Source organism: Ornithorhynchus anatinus, chromosome 18 (assembly GCF_004115215.2).
Source record: "Ornithorhynchus anatinus isolate Pmale09 chromosome 18, mOrnAna1.pri.v4, whole genome shotgun sequence".
Lineage (NCBI taxonomy): Eukaryota > Metazoa > Chordata > Mammalia > Monotremata > Ornithorhynchidae > Ornithorhynchus > Ornithorhynchus anatinus.
This window is the reverse complement of record NC_041745.1, coordinates 14450747-14473514: the sequence shown is the minus strand read 5'-3', so window position 1 is coordinate 14473514 and position 22768 is coordinate 14450747. Positions and strand designations below refer to the sequence as shown.

The 22768-nt window shown below is 47.7% G+C and overlaps 1 protein-coding gene across 2 annotated transcripts; it reads right to left on the bottom strand.

Annotated features, from left to right (window-relative positions):
- Window positions 1-668: 668 nt before the first annotated feature.
- NIPA2 (NIPA magnesium transporter 2) lies at window positions 669-22114 on the bottom strand. 2 transcript variants are annotated; one of them, XM_029046612.2, is made up of 6 exons: window positions 22034-22114; window positions 14954-15167; window positions 14502-14558; window positions 4716-4806; window positions 3005-3165; window positions 669-1716 (listed from the first exon to the last, which is right to left on the bottom strand). In XM_029046612.2, exons 2-6 carry the CDS (start codon window positions 15090-15092, stop codon window positions 1079-1081), a joined length of 1086 nt encoding a protein of 361 aa, XP_028902445.1. In that variant the 5' UTR covers window positions 15093-15167; window positions 22034-22114; the 3' UTR covers window positions 669-1078. The 2 variants fall into 2 exon arrangements, with proteins under 2 accessions (XP_028902445.1, XP_028902446.1); XM_029046613.2 differs by having other exon boundaries at window positions 22050-22066.
- Window positions 22115-22768: the final 654 nt, after the last annotated feature.

Sequence of the window (22768 nt, the reverse complement as noted above, 5' to 3'; positions counted from 1 at the left end):
CTAACACCAGAGCTAAATTCTGGCGCCTCCAGCTTGCTCTCAGCAATGCCATCCCAGTATCTGCACGGAGTAGGTACCTGACGTCAGAACTAAGACCAGCCCTAGGTGCCGCAAAGAGCAGACACTTCGAGCTAGCAAGGGCCAAGCCCTGTCTGTTCAGGATATGGTTGCAAAGAGTCCTGCATTTCCCTTTTTCTAAGCACATTCACACCCACGGGTAGATTTCATTGCCAAAAGAGCCCCTCTGTATACTGATTTTTTGAGAAGTGTTAACTATCTCTGAACTAGTTTCTCCAGGCTATGCTACGTTAAGGGATTATTTTCAAACGCTGTATAATCACCCCAACACCTGTCCTCCTCATTTGCACGCAAGCGCATGGATCTGTCCCTTTTATTCACCCCTTCCTCAGCTCCACAGCACTTATGTACATATTCATAGTTCATTTATATTATTATCTGTCTCCCCCTCTAGACTATAAACTCTCTGTGGTCAGGGAAAGTGTCCATCAACTCTGTTATGCAGTACTCTCCCAAGACCTTAGTACAGTGCTCTGCACCCAGTAAACACTCAATAAATAATATTGATTGATTGACGCTAAAGGTTGCCATACAGAAATAGCTTTGTGCTTTTAAAATATTGGAAAAAAAGTCAAAGGACGTCTGTTTCATCATTTGGTGGAAGGCAATGTTCATTTCAGTCTGTTTATCACCAATGCAGAAATAAAGCATTTTATTTTCATAATTGAAACTGTCATTAGTGCAATAATTGGGTGGAAAATGCAAAATTAAAAATATTTACAATTTTACAGTTTTAAATCAAAAGAAACCAATCTGGAATCAAACCTTCTTTCTGTGAGCGCCTTACATTAAAAAAAGAAAAAGAGAGGGAGAGAGGAAGAGAGAGAGAAAGAGAGACTATGGTTCTTGGTCCAGCACAAATCAAACTTTAAAAAAATTAGATTGTCTCTACATAGCATTTTAAAACAACAATTTCTATTTTCAGAAAAGCTCTGAAACAAACTCACTGTACCGCAAAACCCAGTTATGGAATCATCCTTTTTTAATGAGCTCAGCAGTGTCAAAAAGCTGCCAGGTTTCCATTTCTCCGGGAAATGTTGATTTCAGTAAGTTGCTGTTCAGTTATAGGCGATACACTTCCTTCATCATTAGTATGGCATTCATACAGGCCGGACAACCCACCATTCACTGCCCGTTCCTCTTTTCGAAAGGACACGGCCAGACTGGCTAAGCTAATGCTGACATCTTTAAAGGCATGCAGTAAAAAGATTCCCACAATGATCGTCAGGAAGCCACTCAATGTGCCGATTATGTCATCAGCAGCCATATGTTGCCATTCTTTAAAAAGAATAGCCGAGCACGTTAAAACAGATGTAGTGAAGAATACATAGTATATTGGAGTCACGATGGAAGTGTTGAATATATCCAGGGCCCTATTTAAATAATTAATTTGTGTGCTCACACAAACGATAAGACTTAGCAGCAGAATCCAGGCCAGTGGATGGCTCAGCACAGGCTTTCCGGCAAATAATTCCTTCATGGCAATGCCCAGGCCTTTCACGCAGGAGACAGACAAGGCTCCAATTACTGAGCAGATTGTTATGTAAACGAGGATATTGGTTTGTCCATGGCGAGGTCCTACCACAAAAATTAATATCAAGGACACAATGATGACAAGGGTTGCGAAGACCATAAAACCTGGAAGAGGGGAGAAAAGCGACATTTTAGTCCCCTGGCCCCTGGATCCAAGGCAAAGTGGCCCAGGAAGAACGTGATTGTTGTTTCCATTTTTCTGAGACTCGGAGTAACTCTTGGCTTCATGGACATCACCAAGAAATTACCCCCAAAATATTGCAACTGAAGATACCTCCTCCCTAAGAGGAATTGCTGGCCACCCTCGCCCCATTTGACTTTACATGCCTGGCAAATAGAACCTGAATAGCTGGGTTCTAGGCAGGTGGCCTTGCTGAGAACCTCTACTTTCTGTTAGGAGACACATGCATCCAACCTCACAACTCTGCAGCCCCAGCAACCCACTTTACCCCTGTTGATTATTATTATTATTATTGTATTGGCTAAGCGCTTACTATATGCCAGGCACTGTACTAAGCACTGGGGTGGATACAAGCAAAGCAGGTTGGAAACAGTCCCCATCCCACATGGGGCTCAAAGTCCCGATCACCATTTTACAGCTGAGGTAACTGAGGCCCGGAGAAGTTAAGTGAGTTTGCCCAAGGGCATACAGCAGACAAGTGGCAGAGTCGGGATTAGAACCCATGACCTTCTGACTCCCGGGCCCGTGCTCTAGCCATTACGCCATGCTGCTTTCTGAACTATGACCGCAATCAGAAAACCTTTAGTGACAAAGGTCAAAAAAAAAAAAAAATGGGTTCCTCCTATGGGATTTTCAAAGTCATCCACCTCATCTCTTGGGTGCCATCAACAAAATGATCAAAATGATACAGGTTTTTTTCATTTTTTTTTTTATTGGTCTAGATACCTTTGACTGATAAGCCCAATTTTTAAATGGTGTTGGGAACACGGCAATAATGGCCAGAGCTCCAGGTATTTAGCAGTGTGGTCTAGTGGAAAGAAGATAGCCCGGGGAGTCAGAAGGACCTGGGTTCTGATCCCAACTTTGCCACTTGTCTGCTGTGTGATCTTGGGCAAACTCACTTAACTTCTATTTCTCAGTTATCTCATCTGTAAAATGGGGATGGAGACTGTGAGCCCCATGTGGGACATGGATTGTAACCAACTTGCTTGACTTGTATCTTCCCCAGCACTTAATACAGTGCCTGGCAAACGGTGAGCGCTTAATAAAATAGCTTCGAAAAATGTTCCTGTGGGTAGGGATTTGGGGCAACCACAGAAAATAATCTGGCCTTTCTATCCTGCCCCAAATTAGCCCATTCTACTCTACATAACAATGCAAAAATGGGATGAAAATACTCTTAAACTAATAGCACAATCGATCTTTGCTTACCTGGATCACCTAGTTTGTGGGACATTTCATTTAATGTTTCTAGATCATCTTCCTTTGGAGCATGGATGACCATAACAGTTGACCCCAGAATACTTAATAAACACCCAATTTTTCCATGGAGATTTAGTCTTTCATTTAGAAAGTATGAGGAAAGAATGGCACTGGAAGGGGGGGAGGGGGAACAAATGAAAAAAACAGCAAGGGTGGGTTAAGGAAGCAGGATAATTAGCTATTTTCCCCCTGCAATTTATACAGAATAACAAACTAAACAGATGATAGGAATTTAACCTTTAGTCTATTGCTAAAACCCTATCAGCAATAAAATTCACCTTACCAGGCGCTTCCACCTATAAATGCTGTAAATGACAAACAAAACCTTCCCTTAGCCCAATTAATTGATTCAATCTATTCATTTCTTAGATACAAATTACCATTTTGAGAAATGCCTACAGATCTGGGATCAGCCTTTGAAGTCATATTCATTTAAAAATAAAATATGTTAAAATTCCCCATGAAAGGAAAGGAAAGTAGCTCAGAGAAAAATAACTATAACGATTAGAAGTGTCAGAAAATGGGGGTCATTAAGAGGAGGGGAATTCAGATTGCTTAGGCTGAAGAGGACAGTTTACGAGAAAGAGACCTTAATGTTTTATCAGGACAAGGCTGAACACTTGTTCTTTGAGTCTACTGAGTAGTGAGCCAGAGGAAAAGAGTTCACTTTAGCAAAAGAGATTTTGTTAAGCAATTTCAGAAGTCAGGGTGTTAGACGACTGGAACAAGCTACCAAGGGAGATAAAGCACAAATGCTGTTAAAAAAAATAAATAATCTGACATGAATTAACCAGCCTAGGGCAGGTGGGTGGACCAGGTGACTTTTTAAAGCTCTGGGATTCGGGCCTATTCTTGGTCTAGTGGAAAAAGCATTCCTCTGGGAACCGGGAGATTGGGATTCTAATCTCAATTATGCCTGCTGGGGCTCTGCCATCTCCAAAGAACCACCTCAGGTGCTCCGCAAGTTGGCCAACCCCAGCAAGAACCTTGAAAAATTAGAGGCTCTCATAGGTGGTGGCAAAGTCTACAGCATTTACCAAGACCACCTGCTGCTGAGCCCTGGCACCAGGCCAGAGCGTCAGAACTATGCTTTGCTCTCTCAGTAGCAGTGGCGATGGGATTCACTGAGCTTAAGATGGGGAACACTGTGAATTTAGTACACCGCAGTCTTTTAAAGCATTGGGTATTCTTGCTCCAAATTGGACTCAAAACCCCAAAGGGGTGACATCGTTGCAGAATAGTAGTCACTCTCCATTAAATTCTGGAGAAGTGCGGCAAGGCTGAGAAGATAGGCCAAATAACCAAATACCCACATGCCATCTCCCAGTGTAATTTTTCATGGACAAAATTTTTAATGGTTAATGAAAGTGCTTCCATAGGTCCGCACTTCAAGGAGGGTGATGGGGCCATCTCCGCCATGGACTTAGAACTCAGACTGGCTCGGGGGAGGAGGAAGTGACCTCATTAGCTTTGCCTTCACAGCTTTTGAGGGCTTTCGTGGAACCGTCGCTAGCCGGCCCCACCCTTTGGAGTCAGGAAAAGACCAGAGATAGAACTAAATAGATTGTTGGGAGATCTTGAGGACACTGTCTCCAAAACATTCCCGTGGCTTACATTTGAAAATTTCTTTTTATCTTTCAAACAAAAAACGCTGTCTTACCTTACAAGAACACTGAGAGCTCCTAAAGGAGTCACCAATGTCGCTGGAGCAAATGCATAAGCAGCAAAGTTGGCAACTTCACCGGCTCCCACTGCAAGCCAAACAAACAAGAGGGAAAGATGAGCAAAGAAGAGGATATGCCCCCAATGTTTTTAAATGTTATTTACACATTTACTATGTGCCAGGCATTCTACTAAACGCTGCGGTAGGTTCAAGCTAATCAGGTTGGATATAGTCCCTGCTCCTCATGGGGTCACAATCTTAATCCCTGTTTTACAGATGAAGCAGCTGAGGCTCAGAGAAATTAAGTGATTTGCCCAAGGTCACACAGCAGACAGGTAATGGAGCCGGGATCAGAAGCCAGATCTTTCTGACTCTCAGGCCTGCACAATATCCACTGGGCCATGCTGTTTCTCCTTAGATTATAATGTAAAAAATTAAATAGTCAGCTTTTCATGAGCACCCATTCTGGGTAGAACACAGTACTAGGCTCTAGGAGCACATGATAAAAACAGAAATCACCATTTCTGCCCTGGAGTTAATCTAATCCTGCATTCCTTTCCAATGAAATAAGACAAGGGCTTCTTCATTTTAATACTTTCCGTGATATCGACTAAGAATCCATCAATCTATGATGTTTACTGAGTGACTACTCAATAAATTCCATTTTTTGAGCACTTATCGTGTACAGAGTACTGTGCTAAGCACCTGTGAGAGTACAGTATAACATAGTTGGTAGACATGTTAAATGTTAATGCGTCTGTTATACTGTACTCTCCCAAGCGCTTAAGACAGTACTCTGTACACAGTAAGTGCTCAAAAAATATGACTGATATTCCCTGCCCACAATGAGCTTACAATCTACAAGGGATGACGGACATTAATATAAATTACTGATATGTACATAAATGCCGAGGGGGGGAAAATAAAGAGTGCAAATCTGATCACAAGGGTGCTGCAGAAGAGACTAGGAGAAGAGGAAATGAGGGCATTGTCAGAGGAGGCCTCTTGGCAGAGATTTTTTAATGAGGTTTGCAAGTAGGGGAGAGCGACACTCAGATATGAAGAGGGAGGGCAATCCAGGCTAGTGGCAAGATGTGGGGGAGAGGATGGCAGTGAGATAGACAAGTACAGTGAGTAGGTGGCCAATGGAGGAGAAAGGTGTGTGGGCTGGACTGTAGTAGGAGATCAAGGAGGCAAGGAGATGGGGGGGGGGGGAGGTGATTGAGTGCTTTAAAGACGACGGTAAGGAGTTTCTCTTTGATGTGGTGGTGGATGGGCACCCACTGGAGGTCCGTGAGGAATGGGGAAATATGGACGGAACTCTTTTGTAGAAAAATGACCCAGAGACTGAAGTATGAACTTCTGTGGGGGTAGAAAGGAGGCAGTGAGGTCAGAAAGGAGGCTGATACAGTAATCAAGGCAGGACAGGATAAGTGCTTGGATTACTGTAGCGGCAATATGGACGGAGAAGAAAGGGTGGATTTTAGATTGTGAAGGCTCAACAGATAGCATCTGGTGACAAATTGAATATGTGGGTTGAATGAGAGAATGGAGATGAGGACAATGCCAAGATCATGGGTGTGTGAGACAGGGAGGATGGTGGTGTTGCCTACAACGATGGGAAAGTCAGTTTGGATGGGAAGCTAAGGAGTTCTGTTTGGGGGAAGTTAAATTTGAGGTGGTCAGAGGGACAGCCACATAAGAGATGTTCTGAAGGCAGGAGGAAATGTGAGCCTGCCAGGGCGGAGAAAGATCAGGGCTGGAGATGTAGATTTGGGAATCATCTGCATAGAGATAGTAGTTGAAGCTACAGAAGCGAACAAGGGAGTGGCTGAAGATGGAGAACTGAAGGGGGCCCAGAACTGAACCTTGCGGGACAAGCACAGTTAGAGGGTGGGAGGCAGAGGAGGAGCCTGCAAAAGAGACTGAGAATGAGTGGCCAGAGTGATAGGAAGAGAACCAGGAGAGGACAGTGTCAGTGAAGCTAGGTTTGGATAATGTTTCCAGAACAAGTGGATGGTCAACAATGCTGAAGGGAGCTGAGAGGTTGAAGAAGATTAGGATGGAGTAAAGGCCATTGAATCTGGCAAGGAGAGCGCTGGCAACTTTTGAGAGACCAGTTTCTGTGGAGCTAAGGGGACAGAAGCCAGATTGGAGGGGGTCAAGGAGAGAATCGGAGGAGAGGAAGTGGAAGCAGAAGGTGCAGATAACTCAATCAGTCTGCACAGGAATGGTAGGAGGGAGATGGGTGATAACAGGAGGGAGCCATGGGGTTAAGGAAGGGTTTGTTGTTTTTTTTAGGATGGGGGAAACAAGAGTACGTTTGAAAGAAGCGGGGAAGAAGCCGTTGGAGAGTAAAGAAGTGAAGATGGTGGTCGGGAAGGGAAGAAGGGAAGGCTCAAGCATTTTGATAGGGTGCGACAGGATGGGGTCAGAGGTGCAGGTGGAAGGGGTGGATTTTGAAGGGAGGCAGGAGAACCCCTGAGATACTGCTGGCAAAGATGGGAGAGTTGGAGAAGGAGTAGGAGGGAGGGAGGGACTGGAGAGGAGCAGGAGAGATTTTAGGAAGATCACGCCTGAAAGTTTCAATTTTCTCGATAAAGTAAGTGGCCAGGTCATTAGGTACAGGAGATGGGGGAGGCAGGGGGAGTTAACAATGCAGCGTGGCTTAGTGAATAGAGGACAGGTCTGGGAGTAAGAAGGATCTGGGTTCTAAACCCGGCTCTGCCACTTGTCTGCTGTGTGATCTTGGGCAAGTCATTTCACTTCCTCTATGTCTCAGTTACTTCATCTATAAAATGGCAATTAAAACTGAGCCCCATGTGGGACTGTGTCCAAACTGATTAGCTCGTATCTACCCCTGCGCTTTGGGCACTGCCTGGCACATAGGCGCTTCACCAATACCATTTTTAAAAAAAAACAAAGAAAAAACAACCAGTGAGAGCAATGGGTACGGGAGTCAATAAGGATGGAGAAATCATGTTGCCATGCAGAGGGGAGGGCAAAGCTAAAGCAGGCAAGGATGAACTTCAAGTGGACAAGGTCAGCCTGAGAGCTGGATTTCCTCCAGCAGCAATCTGCGACTCATGTACAGGAGAGAAGTAAGCAGACTGTGGAGGTGATCTTGAGCTCACTGTTATTGGTACAATATCAATGCAGGGAGAGGGGAACAAGTGGGTGGCATTGAGAGCGTCAATTTGGTCGTCAAGGGACGGTAGTTTGGGTATGGAGAAGCAGCATGCTGAGAATCAGCACAGCGTAGTGGAAAGAGCACAAGCTTGGGAGTCAGAGGTCGTGGGTTCTAATCCCGCCTCCTCTTGTCTGCTGTTTGACCTTGGGCAAGTCACTTAATTTCTCCGTGCTTCAGTTACCTCATCTGTAAAAAGGGGTTTAAGACTGTGAGCCCACACAGGACAACGTGATTACCTTTTATCTACCCAGTGCTTAGAACAGTGCTTGGCAGATAGTAAGTGCTTAACAAATACCATTATTATTACTATTATTATTACGGAGACTAAGTGGGGAATGACAACTTGAGAAAATGGGATGTGGTCAAAAGATCAGAGGTCTCTCTTGGGGAACAACTCAGTGGTGAGGAGGTGTGTGGCAGAGAAGGCAGGTGAGGAGGTTGGGGTCAAAAAGAAGGATTTCAAAGTTGGTGAGGGTAGAGACCGTACAGTGACCAGAGATGATGAGATCAAGTGGGTGTCTATGTCGGTGAGTGGATGAGTTGGAGCAGTTCAGTGGAGTTGAGGAGTGCTAGAAATTGGGCAGGAGAAGAAATGTCCACATGGATATTGAAGTCCCCAGGGACCAACGTAGGGATGGAGAAAGAGAGAAGGAACAAGAGAAAAGGATCAAAATGGTTCAAAAAGTTGGAGGTAGGGACTTGGGGGGCACTAGATGACCATAACCAGTATCTGAAGTGGGTAGTAGAGACGGGTGATATGGGATTCAAAAGAAGGGAAAGAGAGGGATGGGGGAAGTGGAAAGATGCAAAAGTGGCACTGGAGAGCGAGAAGAAAGCTGACTCCTTCCCCTTTCCCAGTGTATCTGGGGGATTGGGAGACGAGGGCCCCTCTGGAGAGAGCAGCAGGGGAGACGGTATCGTCTACAAAGAGCCAGGTTTTAGTGATGGCAAGGAGGAGCAGCGACTGGGTTAGGAACAGGTCAAGGATGGGCAGCTTTCCCGTTATGGAGAGGGAGGTCCCAGGCCACACTTGACTGAGGCCACGGGGGAGTTGCCGTATGGTCATAATTATGGTATTTGTTAAGTGCTCACTGTGTGCCAAGCACTGTTCTAAGCACTGGGGTAGATACAGGGTAATCAGGTTGTCCCACATGGGGCTCACACTTTAAATCCCCACTTTACAGATAAGGTAAGTGAGGCACAGACGTTAAGTGACTCGCCCAAGGTCACAAAGCAGACAAGCAGCAGTGCCGGGTTTAGAATCCACATCCTCTGACTCCCGAGCCCGTGCTCACTAAGCCACGCGGCTTCTTTAGGAAGGGACGGTGTGAGGGGTGGGGAGGAGTGGGATGGAAGTGAGTTTACGGGGGCTGTTGCAGGGGGAGGGAGATGAGGGAGTGCAACTGGAATGGAGTAACAGGGATGGGGAAGACAGTGGGGATGGCACAAGGGATGGGGAGGGGTTGGATGGAAGGGAACGAGAAAGGGGTGTTGGGAAGGGATGGGCTGATTCGATAGAGGGAACTGCCTTCTATTAAAAAAAAAACTGTACTAAGCACTTGGGCGAGGCCACAAGTAGCAAAACATGGTCCCTACCTTCAAGGGAGTTACAAACTATTAGGGAAGACAGGCAGACACAAATTAGTTTCAGAGAGTGGGAAAAGGAGGGAGATAAAGGATACAACTGGAATTCCAAGAGTACGGCAGGAGAAATAAGCGGCATAAATAGGTAACTATAAATCATCAGCCAACAGATTGATATTGACATTTAATGTGACTGGGATGGGTGCAAGGAGAAGTTGGCAAGAACGTAACCCAACTTTGGTCAGTATGAATTAATTGGGAAAGGCTTCCTAGAGGAAGTGAGATTTAAGAAGGGTTTTGAGGATGGGTATTAAAGCTGTGATCGGGGCACCAACTTTTCCATTTGAGGCTAAGTAGGAGCTTGGGGGTGAGGTTTTGAGGGAGGCGAGAAAAGAGGAATGGAAGAGGGAGGAAGCGGTGGGAGGAAGAGGAAGTAAATGGTGCAAAAGGAGAAGCCCCTACTTTCCTCCATCCCCTCACCTGTGGTTCTCAAAGGGCACTGGGTCTGCAGGGCAAGTGGATCCCTTGCCCTCATCCCTAGAACCAACCACCAGTTTGCCTCACCCACGCCTGATGGTGGGTTCTCAGGGACCACACACGTCCCACTGCTGTGACTTCAGAGTCCACTCTTCACCCTTGCCACGACAGTCCCTATCCTTTCCCTGAGACCCAGTCCCCACCCAGTCCCCAGTGGGGTTGTGGGTTTAATTCTGTTCACACCGTGAGCCACCCGACTGCTAGAGCACCCACAAGGCATGCGGATAGGGGTGGAAGGGGTTTTGGTGAATGGCTGTGAAATGGAATATTCGAAGGGAGACTTCCAGGCAGGGAGAATGGTCACTTATCCTCTCCTTGACCCCCTCCAATCTGGCTTCCGTTCTCTCCACTCCACAGAAACCACCCTCTTGCACGTCGCCAATGAACTTCTTGCCAAATCCAACGACCTCTAATCCATCCTAATCCTCCTCGACCTCTCAGCTGTTTTCTACACTGTCGACCACCCACTTCTCCCGGAAACATTAGCTAAATGTCCTCTCCTCGTTCTCCTCATCTCTCTGGCTGTTCATTTTCAGTCTCCTTCGCGAGCTCCTCCTCTGCCTCCCATCCCCTGTGGATGTCCCTCCAGGTTCAGTTCTGGGTCCCCTTCTATTCCTCATCTACACCCACTCCCTTGGAGAACCCATTTGCTCCTATGGCTTCAACTACCACCTCTACACGGATGATACCCAAACCTACAGCTCCAGCCCTGAACTCTCTCCCTCTCACTTTCCAGACGTCTCTACTTGGATGACTCCCAACACCTCAAGCTCTACATGTCCAAAACAGAACTCCTTATCGCCCCACCCAAACCCCGTCCTCCCCCCTAACTTCCCCATCACTGTAGGCAGCACCACCATCCTTCCTGTCTCACAAGCCCGTAACCTCGGTGTCATCCCCTCATTCAACCCACACGTTCAATCCATCATTAAAACCCATCGACCCCGTCTTCACATCTTTAAAACCTGCCCTTTCCTCTCCTTCCAAATCGCTACCACATTAATACAATCACTCATCCTATCCCGCCTGGATTACTGCTTCAGCTTCCTTGCTGACCTCCCAGACTAGTATCTCTCTCCACTCCGGTCCACACTTCATTCTGCCGCCCAGATCATTTTTCTATAAAAACTTTCAGGACAGGTTTCTCCACTCTTCAAAAAACCCAACCACTGCTGCATCAAACAAAACTCTTCACCACTGGATTCAAGGCACTCTATCACCTTGCCCCCCTTCTACCTCAGCTCATTACTGTCCTACTTCAACTCAGCCCACGTACTTCACTCCTCTAATGCCAACCTTCTCACTTTGCCTCTGTTTGGTCTATATTGCTGTCTATCCCTCTCCCACATCCCACCTCTGGCCTGGAACGCCCTAGCTCCTCAAATCCGGAAGACAATTACTGTCCCCCGCTTCAAAGCCTTACTGAAAGCACATCTCCTCCAAGAGGCCTTCCCTGGCTAAGCCCCCTTTGTTCTCCCACTCCCTTCTCTGTCACCCTGACTTGTTCCCTTCATTCTTTCCCGCCCCCCCCCCCCCCCACAGCACCACAGCATTTATGTACACATCTGTAATTTGCCTATTAATGTCTGTCTCTGCTACCCCCTACCCCGGCCTCCGGACTGTAAGCTCACTGTGGGGAAGGAAAGTGTCTGTTTATGGTTGTACTGTACTCTCTCCAGTGCTTAGTACAGTGTTCTGCACACAGTAAGCACTCAATAAATATGACTGAGTGAATGAACCAAGAACTGGAGAGAGATGTGCAGGCATTTGCTTGTATCCACCCCAGTGCTTAGAACAGTACCTGGCACACAGTAAGCGCTTAACAAATACCATAATTATTACTGGTTCAGGGGCTCATAATATGGTCCTTTCCCCAACTCACCCCATCCCAGAAGCTATCAATACAAACTCTGAGACTAGGAACAAATAACAAAATATAAACTGTGAACAAGGTCACACTTAGCTTTATTTTCACCTTTCACAATTTCTAGGGGAAATAAAACTCTCGATTGACTACTTGCTTTTTCTAAGTTCCCTTCAGTGCTGAACACCCCCAAACACGCATCACAAACCAGCTTAAAGTAAAATCGGCATGTCTTGTCTCCCCCTACAGCTGAAGAGGAAAGGCCAATGCTTTGCCATAGTCCAACGGAGTAAACCTTCATTTCTAAGTTTCCCCATTCATGAATGAATGAAACCTTCATTTTGTCTCCTTGTGACGACTGATCCGGCTGGCACCGGCACTCAGGAAGGAGATGAGGAAGCCAGGAGAGTCACTCCACAGTGCCCCTCCCTTAGGGAAAGGTAAAGACTCAGCCAAGCCAAACAGGAAGAAGGACTGAGGAAGTTGGGAGAGTCAGGCAGTCAGAGAATTAGACCCACAGCCAGTGAGGCAAAGGGTTGTGCAGCCGTGTGCCTGAGAGAGCAGACCAAAGGAAAGGCTCAGGCAGTGGACCATGGACAGACAGTGCACCGGGGGAGCGGGAGCAGAGGAGAAAATCCAAGAGGAACCTGGATGACGGCAAGGACCCCACGCGATCGAGGATCCTGGCCCTGAGGAGAGACCCTGCTTCCAGACAACTTGCTGGGGGGGAGACTGGATCCTGGGCTGCCCCGAGAGAAGAGGGGGAAGGAAAAGAGAAACGTGAGCCCTGGGATCCTTAAAGGAAAAGTATAGAGGGTTCCGGGTGTGGGGGAAGTAATATTAGATCTAGGACATGGTTTCACCTCAGATCCCGGTGTCTGCCTGCAGCAGAGGCTGAAGGAGGAGGTCTGGGGGCCGGGGAGACATGTAGCTCTGGGAAGCCGAGGGGAGAGGCAGGAACGGGGGAGGGGGATGGTAGGCTAGGGCCCGTGTCCCCTTCTCCTTGAAGGAATCACCTGTAAGCTCGTTGCAGGCAGGGAGCGCATCAGTAATATTGCTGTACTGTCAAGCACTTAGAACAGTACCCTGCACCCGGTAAGTGCTCAATAAATACAACTGATCGGTTAATTGAGGGTAGTGATGGGGCTGTAGGGACTTGGGATGCAATGAGCAGAAAAAGTCACCACACCGGCTTTCAGGAATGGAAAAATTAGAGGCCTTTAGGACCCAGTGACCGGGTAATGGGGACTCCTAAACTGACACCTAGGGCAGCAGGAGAAGCAGCGTGACCCAGTGGATAAAGCTTGGGTCTGGGAGTCAGGAGGAGCTGGGTTCTAGTCTCAACTCTGCCACTTGTCTGCTGTGTGACCTTGGGAAAGTGACTTCACTTCCTCTGTGCCTCAGTTACCTACCTCGCCTGTAAAATGGGGATTAAGAGTGCGAGCCCCATGCGGTGCATGGACTCTGTCCAATCCGATTATCTCAGAGCGACCCCAAGACTTGGAACAGTGCCTTGTATATATAGTAAGGGCTTAAACACGATGATGTTAAAAAAAAAAAATTTCGGCTGGGATTTTCATTCCTGAATCCCAGTAATATCACATCCCTCATCCATCCTTTGGACGCCTGGCACTATGCTTCCAGCACCACACTTGGGAACAGTTTAAGCCCGGATTATGGCTCCAGAATCTTGGGTGCTTTAAGGATCACTGCTCTTCCCACACATTCTGCAGAGTCCCAGCAGGCAGGTGAAGGACTAGATCCCAGATCTCCTGATTTCCAGGACACTGCTCTTTCCCCCAGGCCAGGCTTCGGGGGGTGAAGGTTTCAGGGCAAAGAACCACCTAGGGGTAACCCAATGAGGCAGAGAGGCCCAGCAGGAATCCTGAAAAACAGCTAGCAGACACACAGCAGTCAACCACCCTCCCAGCAAAAGTGCTTCCACACTTGCAGTGTTAGGCTGCGCTTCGTCGCTTTGGCCAAGCCCTGGCCGCCAAGGGGCGCTTGGTATGACCTTGTGTGCACTTCTCATTGTTCTGCACTCCGGCCCATCACTCACTCACTGCACTCTGTGCCACTGCAAGAACAGGGCTGGCACGGACCAGAGTCACACAGTACTAACCACTTGCACAAGAATACCTTCACACAGATTCTCAGGCCTGACGTTTGAGAGCTAAAGGCTCATCTGTCATTTTCAAAAGGAACCTCCAGACCCCAGAAGAGAAAAGTGGGGCAGCAGGGCTTGGAAACTGGTTATTTTCCATGCCTTCAGGTCTGGGATAATAAAGTTCCAGTTGGGGAAAAGATCTCTGCAACTTGAATGTTTTTTTTCCCCTAAAGTTACCCAATTTGCTTGACTAAAAGTTTGGGAACATCAAGCTCCGAGACCAAGGAGGAGAAAGTGAAAAAGTTCATTCTGTCCTGATAGGTGAAGAAAAGAGTGTCAACTGAAAATGATCACATTAGCTATAAGGTATACTTGCTCAAGAGTCTAAGATTCTAAACGTGGATTATAGGGGTTTTGTATTAGGATTAGAATTGTTTTAGAAAAGGATTAACAATCAATGTTTATATCTTTGAGAAACATCACATCACGTTTAATACGTACTTGACAAAAGTCCAGCCCACCACAGCCATTCCTTAAGATATGCATGGCCACCTTGACCTGGAAAAGGAAAGGTATTTTATATTGAGAGTCTGGGTAAAATAAAGAGACAATAAAAATTCTGACCGCTTTTAATCAAGAGAGACAGCCCAGGGGTGGCTGTTTGCTATGTCTGCCCCTCCTCTGGCAGAGGCTTGAACTTCCTGACTGCTCTTTGCCAATTATGTAGAGGGCTCAGGTCTCGGGGGGCAGACTCTGCTCCAAGCAGCAGCTGCTCTCTCTGCTGCTTGTGGGGACCCAGGTTTCCTCTCCAGGGCACACAGCTGCAGACCTGGTACCTGCAATCATATAATCTTCCCCCACATAGTCCCGAAAATGCTCTCAGCTCTAGCATCCCAGAGGGGAGAACCAAATACATCTTCAGAAAGGGTTTTTTTTAAAAAAAGTTACATTACCTGCTCTCATCGATCCTTTCCTGGCTAGCCGGAGGAGACCTTTTTTTTTCAAGATGAAACTCCCTCCAATGAAAATACTGGAGCTCATAGCCAACCCCAGGCCGATATAGAAGTCATACTTCCCCCGACCCTGGCTCATTTCGTAAACTCCCGAAGACTTCAGGTGAGACACATCAATCGGAATGCAGAGACGCTGGGGGCCCAGTCTTCCAATCTAAACACATGATTGAGAAACATAACAGGGCTTCAAAATCAGTAGAAACCACAAGAGAACTTTAAAATGGAATTTAAAAAGCCATTCTCTTTTATTTGTGTGGGAAATAGAACTGCAGGAAATATGCCGATAAATGGCATCGCCTCAAAAGGGATCGTAAAAGTCTGTGAATTGAAGATTTTGGCTAATAGTTTTGGTATGTACTAGGCATTTGAACTAGGTGCTCAGCACTGTGCAAAATAATCAGAGCAGGCCCAGGACTCACTCACAGTCCAAGAGACTGACTGGGAGAGCAGTGAAGAAAATGAAGCACAGAGGTGTTAACTGCCTTGCCCACCGTCTTAGAGCAGGTCATTGGCAGAGCTGGGACTAAAACCCGGGCCTTCTGATGCTCTGAGGAGCTGGGTGATAAGGTTCTAGGGTGTGAAATACCTCAGCACCGGAGCGGGGGGAAAAGAACAGTTGCTGTCCAAAAGAGATTCTAATGCTAACCTTCTCACTGTGCCTCAATCTCACCCAATTCGCAGCAAACCCCTAGCCCATGTCCAGCCTCTGGTCTGGGATGCCCTCCCTCCTCAAACCTGAAAAACAATTACTCTCCCCTGCTTCAAAGCCTTAATGAAGGCCCATCTCCTCCAAGAGGCCTTACCAGACTAAGCTCCCCTTTTCCTCTTCTCCCACCCCCTTCTGAGTCACCCTGACTTGCTCCCTCTGTTCTCCCCCTGCCTCCCAGCCCCACAGCACATAGAGAAGCAGCATGGCCTAGAGGATAGAGCAAGGGCCTGGGAGTCAGAAGGACAAGCATGGGTTCTAACTAATCCCGGCTCCACCAATTGTCTGCTGCGTGACAACTGGGCAGGTCACTTCTTTGGGCCTTAGTTCCCTCATCGGTAAAATGGGGATAAAGACTGTGAGCCTCATGTGGGACAGAGACTGTGTCCAACCCCATTACCTTGCATCTACCCCAGTGCTTAGAACAGTGCCTAGCACATAGTAAGCACTTAACAAAGACCATTACTATTATTATTACATATCTGTAAGTTATTTATTTATACTAATGTCCATCTCCCCGCCCCCCAGACTGTAAGCTCACTGTGGACAGTGAACAGTTTATACAGTACAGACTGTTGTTCAATAAACTACAGTTTATTGTTTTGCACCCTCCCGAAAGCTCAGTACAGTCCTCTGCACAGAGTAAGCACTCAAATATGACTGAATTGAATTCTTAATTGTCATACTGACTAAATTCAATTCAACTGAGTAACAGTAATAGCATTTATTGAACGTCCATTTAGTGCTCTGCACTGTACTGAGCACCTGGCACCTGGAAAGTACCGAATATAGTTTTGAATATTCCACATCTTCTCTTGGGGGAAAAGCCTTGTCAAACTCAAGCTGTTGCACGAATAAACCCTTGCCAAGAGAAAGCAACTATTTCTGACAGAAAGCAGTAAAGCGACCAACCGATTTTATTCTCGGTGAATCTCAGGTTGGGAGAGGGAAGGGAGAAGTAAGGCATTGAATAACCACTCTCTCTCCCCCTGCCATCCAATGCAATGCTCAGAAAGTCTGACAAAACGACACAGACATCTGGGTGAGTGATGTAGGCTGCAGTTTGGACAAAACAGTAGGCTCTGAAGTTCTACAGAGGCTTTTGCCAGGGCCCAGAGTTTTGTTGGTATTAAATGACGCAAGCTCAGTATCCTTAGGGTGCACGCCACCAGTAATTTCAGCTTAGATAATAACACACAGGAACAATTATTTTTCCACCAAATGTAACCCCTCCTAGTTGTCTTTCTCCCATTATTCCTTAAGAACTATAACTGGACATTTAGCTACTGAAATGAAAAGATAGACTTTCTTTCATTATGTCATTTCAACCAGTAGTCCAAAAATGTCCCAATCACTTTAAGTTCAAAGGTAACCTAAGAGGGTTCTCAGCTCCATATTCCAAGATGAGCAGAAGACACCAAAGTGGGATACGATGGAATAGATGCATCCCCAGACTAGTCCCAAGTCTACAATAAATCCAGAGGGAGATGGCGAAGCAGCGTAACCTAATGGATAGAGCACAGGCCCGAGAGTCAGAAAGACCTGAGTTCTAATTCTGGCTCTGCCACTTGTCTGCTGTATGACCTTGGGTAAGTCACTAAAATTTAAATAGTATCTGTTAAGAGCTTAGTCTGTGCCAAGCCCTGTACTAAGCACCGGGATCACCAAGTCCCACTGGGGGTTCACAGTCTAAGTGGAGGGAGAACAGGTATTGAATCCCCATTTTGCAAATGAGCTAAATGAGGAACAGAGAAGTTAAGGAATTTGCCCAAGGTCACCAAACAGACAAGTGGCAGAACCGGGATTAGAACCCAGGTCCTCTGACTCCTCTTCCCACTAGGCCACCCTGCTTCTGTGCTTCCATTTCCTCATCTGTAAAATGGGGATTGAATCTGTGAGCCCCATGTGGGACAGGGACTGCTTCCAACCTGATTAGCTTGTTTTAGAGTGAGCACTTAAATATTATTAATGATTATGGAAGCGCCGGGAAACAAGGAGAAGAGTTAGGGAAAGTCAAATCAACTCTTGTTTCCCATTACACTTTTTAATTACGGCAGAATACATTCACAGGCTTATAGTAATTCAGTCTCCCTCTCTAGACTGCAAGCTCCTTGTGGGCCAGGAATGTGTCTACAATTTTTTGTTGTACTGAACTCTACCAAGCGCTCAGTACAGTGCTCTGCACAGAGTAAGCGCTCAAGAAAAGCCATTAAAAAAGAACACACTGATCAAAGCAGGCTGGCAAAAACAGGCCTTTAGGGACTAAAGAATGAACAGAATTGGATCGATAGGTTCCACAGAGTAGAATGAATTTAGATTTCAAATCTGAATGCCTCATCTCCAAAAGCCTAAATCAGTTACAGAAAAAGCATTTAAAAGTAAGTGAATATGGTTAATAAAAAAAAAACAACTCTTCCATCTCTCACAGGCTGGGTCTATACTACAAGAGTAATTTTATAATTCCTCCCCGAAGTTGCTTCTACACGCACAAACGTGGACATTTACAGTTTCTTTCTTGTTGTTTAGAGAGGATACGATAGCATTCCTAACGACGAGTGCAGGTATCGGCTCAGCCAGGCCAAGAAAAGCAGTAAGCAGGGTTAGGGCGGCTCCGCCTCAGAGACCATTCATTCAGTAGTATTTACTGAGCGCTATGTGCAGAGCACTGTACTAAGCGCTTGGAATGTACAATTTGGCAACAGATAGAGACAATCCCTGCCCATTGACAGACCATGAGCACCTTCCTCCCATAAAGGCAGGGTCGGGTCCTTATTTTCGCCCATTTCACAGACCCACAGTTCTTCCTGGCTGATAGAGAAGAGTGAAGAAGAAAGAGGACTTCCAACGAAGACGCAGCTAGCTACACTTTCAGCAGAAGCTGCTCTAACCAGCTCCCAAACCCGCCTCAGAGGGTTGCTAGCCGTAGCCATGGATGGTCACTCAACTTCTCTTCTCCAGGTAGCGGTTGCGTGCTCTTTGCTCCACTCTTCTGCCTGGATCCTGTTCCTTCAAAAACGCTCAGACCAGGTCTCCCCACTCCTCAAGAAAACTCCAGTGGTTGCCAATCCACCTCCACATCCAACAAAAACTCCTCACCACTGGCTTTAAAGCTCTCTATCACCTTGTCCCCTCCCACCTCACCTCACTTTTATTACAACCCAGTCCACACACTTCATTCCTCTAATGCTATCCTTCTCTCTGTCCCTCCATCTCGTCTATCTCGCCGCCGACCTCTCGTCCACATCCTGCCTCTGGTCTGGAACGCCCTCCCGCCTCATGTCAGATAACTGCTCTCTCCCATTCCAAAGGCTTATTGAGGCACAGCTCCTCCAAGAAGCCTTCCCTGACTAAGCCCTCCTCTCTCTTCTCGCACTCCCTTCGGCATCGCCTTCACTTGATCCCTTCATTCAACCTCCCTCCCGGCCCCAGGACGCATAATTATATAATTTGTAATTTACTTATTTATGTATATTAACACATAAATATATATTCCCCCGATTAGACTGTGAGCCCGCCATTGGGCAGGGATTGTCTCTATCTGTTGCCAAATTGTACATTCCAAGAGCTTAGTACAGTGCTCTGCACATAGTAAGCGCTCAATAACTACTACTGAATATTAATGCCCTTGACCTTGAACTCACTGTAGCTGGGGAGAGTGCACTACAACAACCAGACATTCCCTAGGGACATTCTCCCCAGCTCTTAGTATGGTGTTTTGCACACCGTAAGTGCTCAATAAACACAAATGAATGCTTCCTCTGCCCCAGGACCGACTGCGAGAAACGGCGGAACTCAGTGTAATGACCTATACTTTGAAGAGCCTCCAGAGCAGACATCTTCCTCTTTCCATTTGCCAAGATTTCTCGTAGACGGCCATGCCAAACTATACACTCACACATATTTCCAAAACGCAAACTTTCAGTCAGTCAGTCAGGCTGGGCAATTTTGCTCCCAGAGGTCTTCCTGACTCCAAATATAAGCTTTTTCAGAAAAGTTCCTGACCATGAGTAGCATTCAATTTATTTATTTATAATTTTCCTATCACAGATTGACATGTTCTGGAACTGTTTGCCAACTCAGAGATTCTTTTACCCAAACGCTAGAAATCAACAACGTTCATTTGTTCAACCGTATTGATTGAGCGCTTACTGTGTGCAGAGCACTGTACTAAGCGCTTGGAAAGGAGGTTCCCTCTCCATAGGCTTTTTCTGGGGGGATGCTTGAGCACGATGGCTCTGGGTGAGTAGCTCAGAAAGGTAAAATAGAAAGGTGGGGAGAAAGGCCTCAGGCCGGGCTAAGAGAGCAGGCAGCAGATTTGGTCTTTTGTTTCTCGCTCTGTTGTTCACTGCATTCAATTGCCCACAGTGGGAATTCTGTTCTCCCGAGCACCAGGTGTGGAGGACAAGGATAGTTCCGACTAAAGATCAAAGTTTACGTACATCACTACAGTTCCAAGGTCAGGCAGCCAAAACCCGCAGATCAAACGTTTCCCTATTCTCCACCTCCTCGTACCACAAGTCATAAATGATCATATATTGGCCCCTCTCAGTGTATAACACTGATCTCAACACATCTAAATCATAAATGATCACATATTGGACCCTCTCCGTGCACAACACTGATCCCAACACGACATCTAAAGGAACACGGCTTCCTGAGGGAAGGTAGAGTCCCTGCTCAATGCGACTACAACCCAAGGCGAAGATGTACTATGAATGGCCAGTGGCAAGAGCAGGGGCCTGGCAGTCCGAGGATGTGGGTTCCAATCCCGACTCTGCCACTTGTCTGCTATGTGACCTTGGGCGAGTCTCAACTTCTCTGTGTCTGTTACCTCAACTGGAAAATGGGGATTAGGCCTGTAATCCCCACGCTCGGCACATAATTAGCACTTAAACACCATTAATTTTTTTTAGAAGCAGCTAGGCAAAATCAACTTTAAGACGGATGAAGCGTGTGGCAAGTATCTGAAAGGGCGAGGCCTGAAACTGGGCCTGTCAGGTGAGCGGTGGACTTGGCCGTCCCCCGGGCCCTGACCGGAGACTTGGCGGGGCAAAGAAACTGAATTGGTGGGGCGGTCTTTGAGGGGCCCAGTGCACTCCCCACCCTTGGCTATTGACGAAATAGCCAAGAGGCCATCGCATCTTCCCAGCTCCCCACTGTGCTCATTTGTACATATTATTACCCTCCTTATTTTGTTAATGAGGTGTACAGCCCCTTGATTCTATTTATCTTGATGATGCTGTCTTGTTTTTGTTTCGTTCTGTTTGCTTTGCCATCTCTCCCATTTAGACTGTGAGCCCGGCATTGGGTAGGGAGGGTCTCTGTTGCCCAACTGTCCATTCCAAGTGCTCAGGACAGTGCTCTACACCTAGCAAGGGTTCAAAAAATACGACTGAATGAGTGAATGAGACTGCACGCCCGTCACTGGACAGGGAGGGTCTCTCTCTGTTGCCCAACTGTCCCTTCCAAGCGCTTAGGACAGTGCTCTGGACAGTGTAAGCGCTCAATAAATATGATTGAATGAGTGAGACTGCGAGCGCATCACTGGGCAGGGCTGGTCTCTGGTGCCGAATTGTCCACACCGAGCGCTCAGGTCAGCGCTCTGCACAGTGTAAGCGCTCAATAAATACGACTAAATGAATGAACGAGACTGTGAGCCCGTCGCCGGGCAGGGATGGTCTCTGTGGCCGAACTGTCCATTCTAAGCGCTCAGGACAGCGCTCTGCACAGTGTAAGCGCTCAATAAATACGACTAAATGAATGAACGAGACTGTGAGCCCGTCGCCGGGCAGGGATGGTCTCTGTGGCCGAACTGTCCATTCTAAGCGCCCAGGACAGCGCTCTGCACAGTGTAAGCGCTCAATAAATACGACTAGACGAACGAACGAGACTGTGAGCCCGTCGCCGGGCAGGGATGGTCTCTGTGGCCGAACTGTCCATTCTAAGCGCTCAGGACAGCGCTCTGCACAGTGTAAGCGCTCAATAAATACGACTAGACGAACGAACGAGACTGTGAGCCCGTCGCCGGGCAGGGATGGTCTCTGTGGCCGAACTGTCCATTCTAAGCGCTCAGGACAGCGCTCTGCACAGTGTAAGCGCTCACTAAATACGATCGAATGAGTGAATGAATGAAAGGTGAGGTGTCCGTTGGGAGGCCCGAGGGGGCGCGGCCCGTTCCCGGAGCGTCTTCCCGGTCGGTGGGTCGTGGCGGGGCAATCCCCTGTCCCTCGCCCCCCCCCCCCCCGGCGGCCCCCGAGGCCTTTCCTCCTGCCCCCCACCCCACCCCACCCCCCACCGGACCGCCGCCCGCGCACCGCACAGCCGCCTCACATCCCCGGCCGGGCCGGGCGCCCCGCTGTCGCCGCCGCCGCCGCCGCCGAGGAGTTGGAGCGGCCGGGCTTCCGGGGAGCGGCCGGGCGGCCGCCGGCCTCCATGGGGCAGGGAGGGGCGGGACGGGGCGGACCCCAGACGCCCGCGGCGCCCCGGACACACCGGAACCAGAAGTCGGCGAGGGGGAGGAGAGAGGGAGGGGGGGAGAGAGGGAGGGAGAGGGAGGAGGGAGGGAGGAAGAGGGAGGAGGGAGGAGGGAGGAGGGAGGGGGAATCCACGCCCCGGAAGGGCGCGAGCCCACTGACGTCATCCCCTTCCCCCCCCCCCCCCAGTAAGGACCATCCAGTCATTCATTCAACAGAACTTATTGAGCGCTCACTTTGTGCAGGGCACTGGACTGAGCGCAATTAATAATAATAATCGTTAAAAACAGCATTCTGAGCATAGCCGCTTTTGATCTAAATGACTCTGTTTTGGGTCTCAGGAAGTCCCCCATTTCAGGTGGGATGTATATCACATCTGCAAATTCCAGATTCCGGGGGACAGGAGATTGCTTCTTTCCCAGAACAGATAAGGCCTGCTTGGACAGGAGATTGCTTCTTACCCAAAACAGATAAGGCCTGCTTGAAGAGTCTCTTTTGTCATTGAAGAAAACACACCTGTCCGAGTATTTTTGTGATTGGTTACTTCTCCTGATTGGCTACTTCTCCTATACGTTG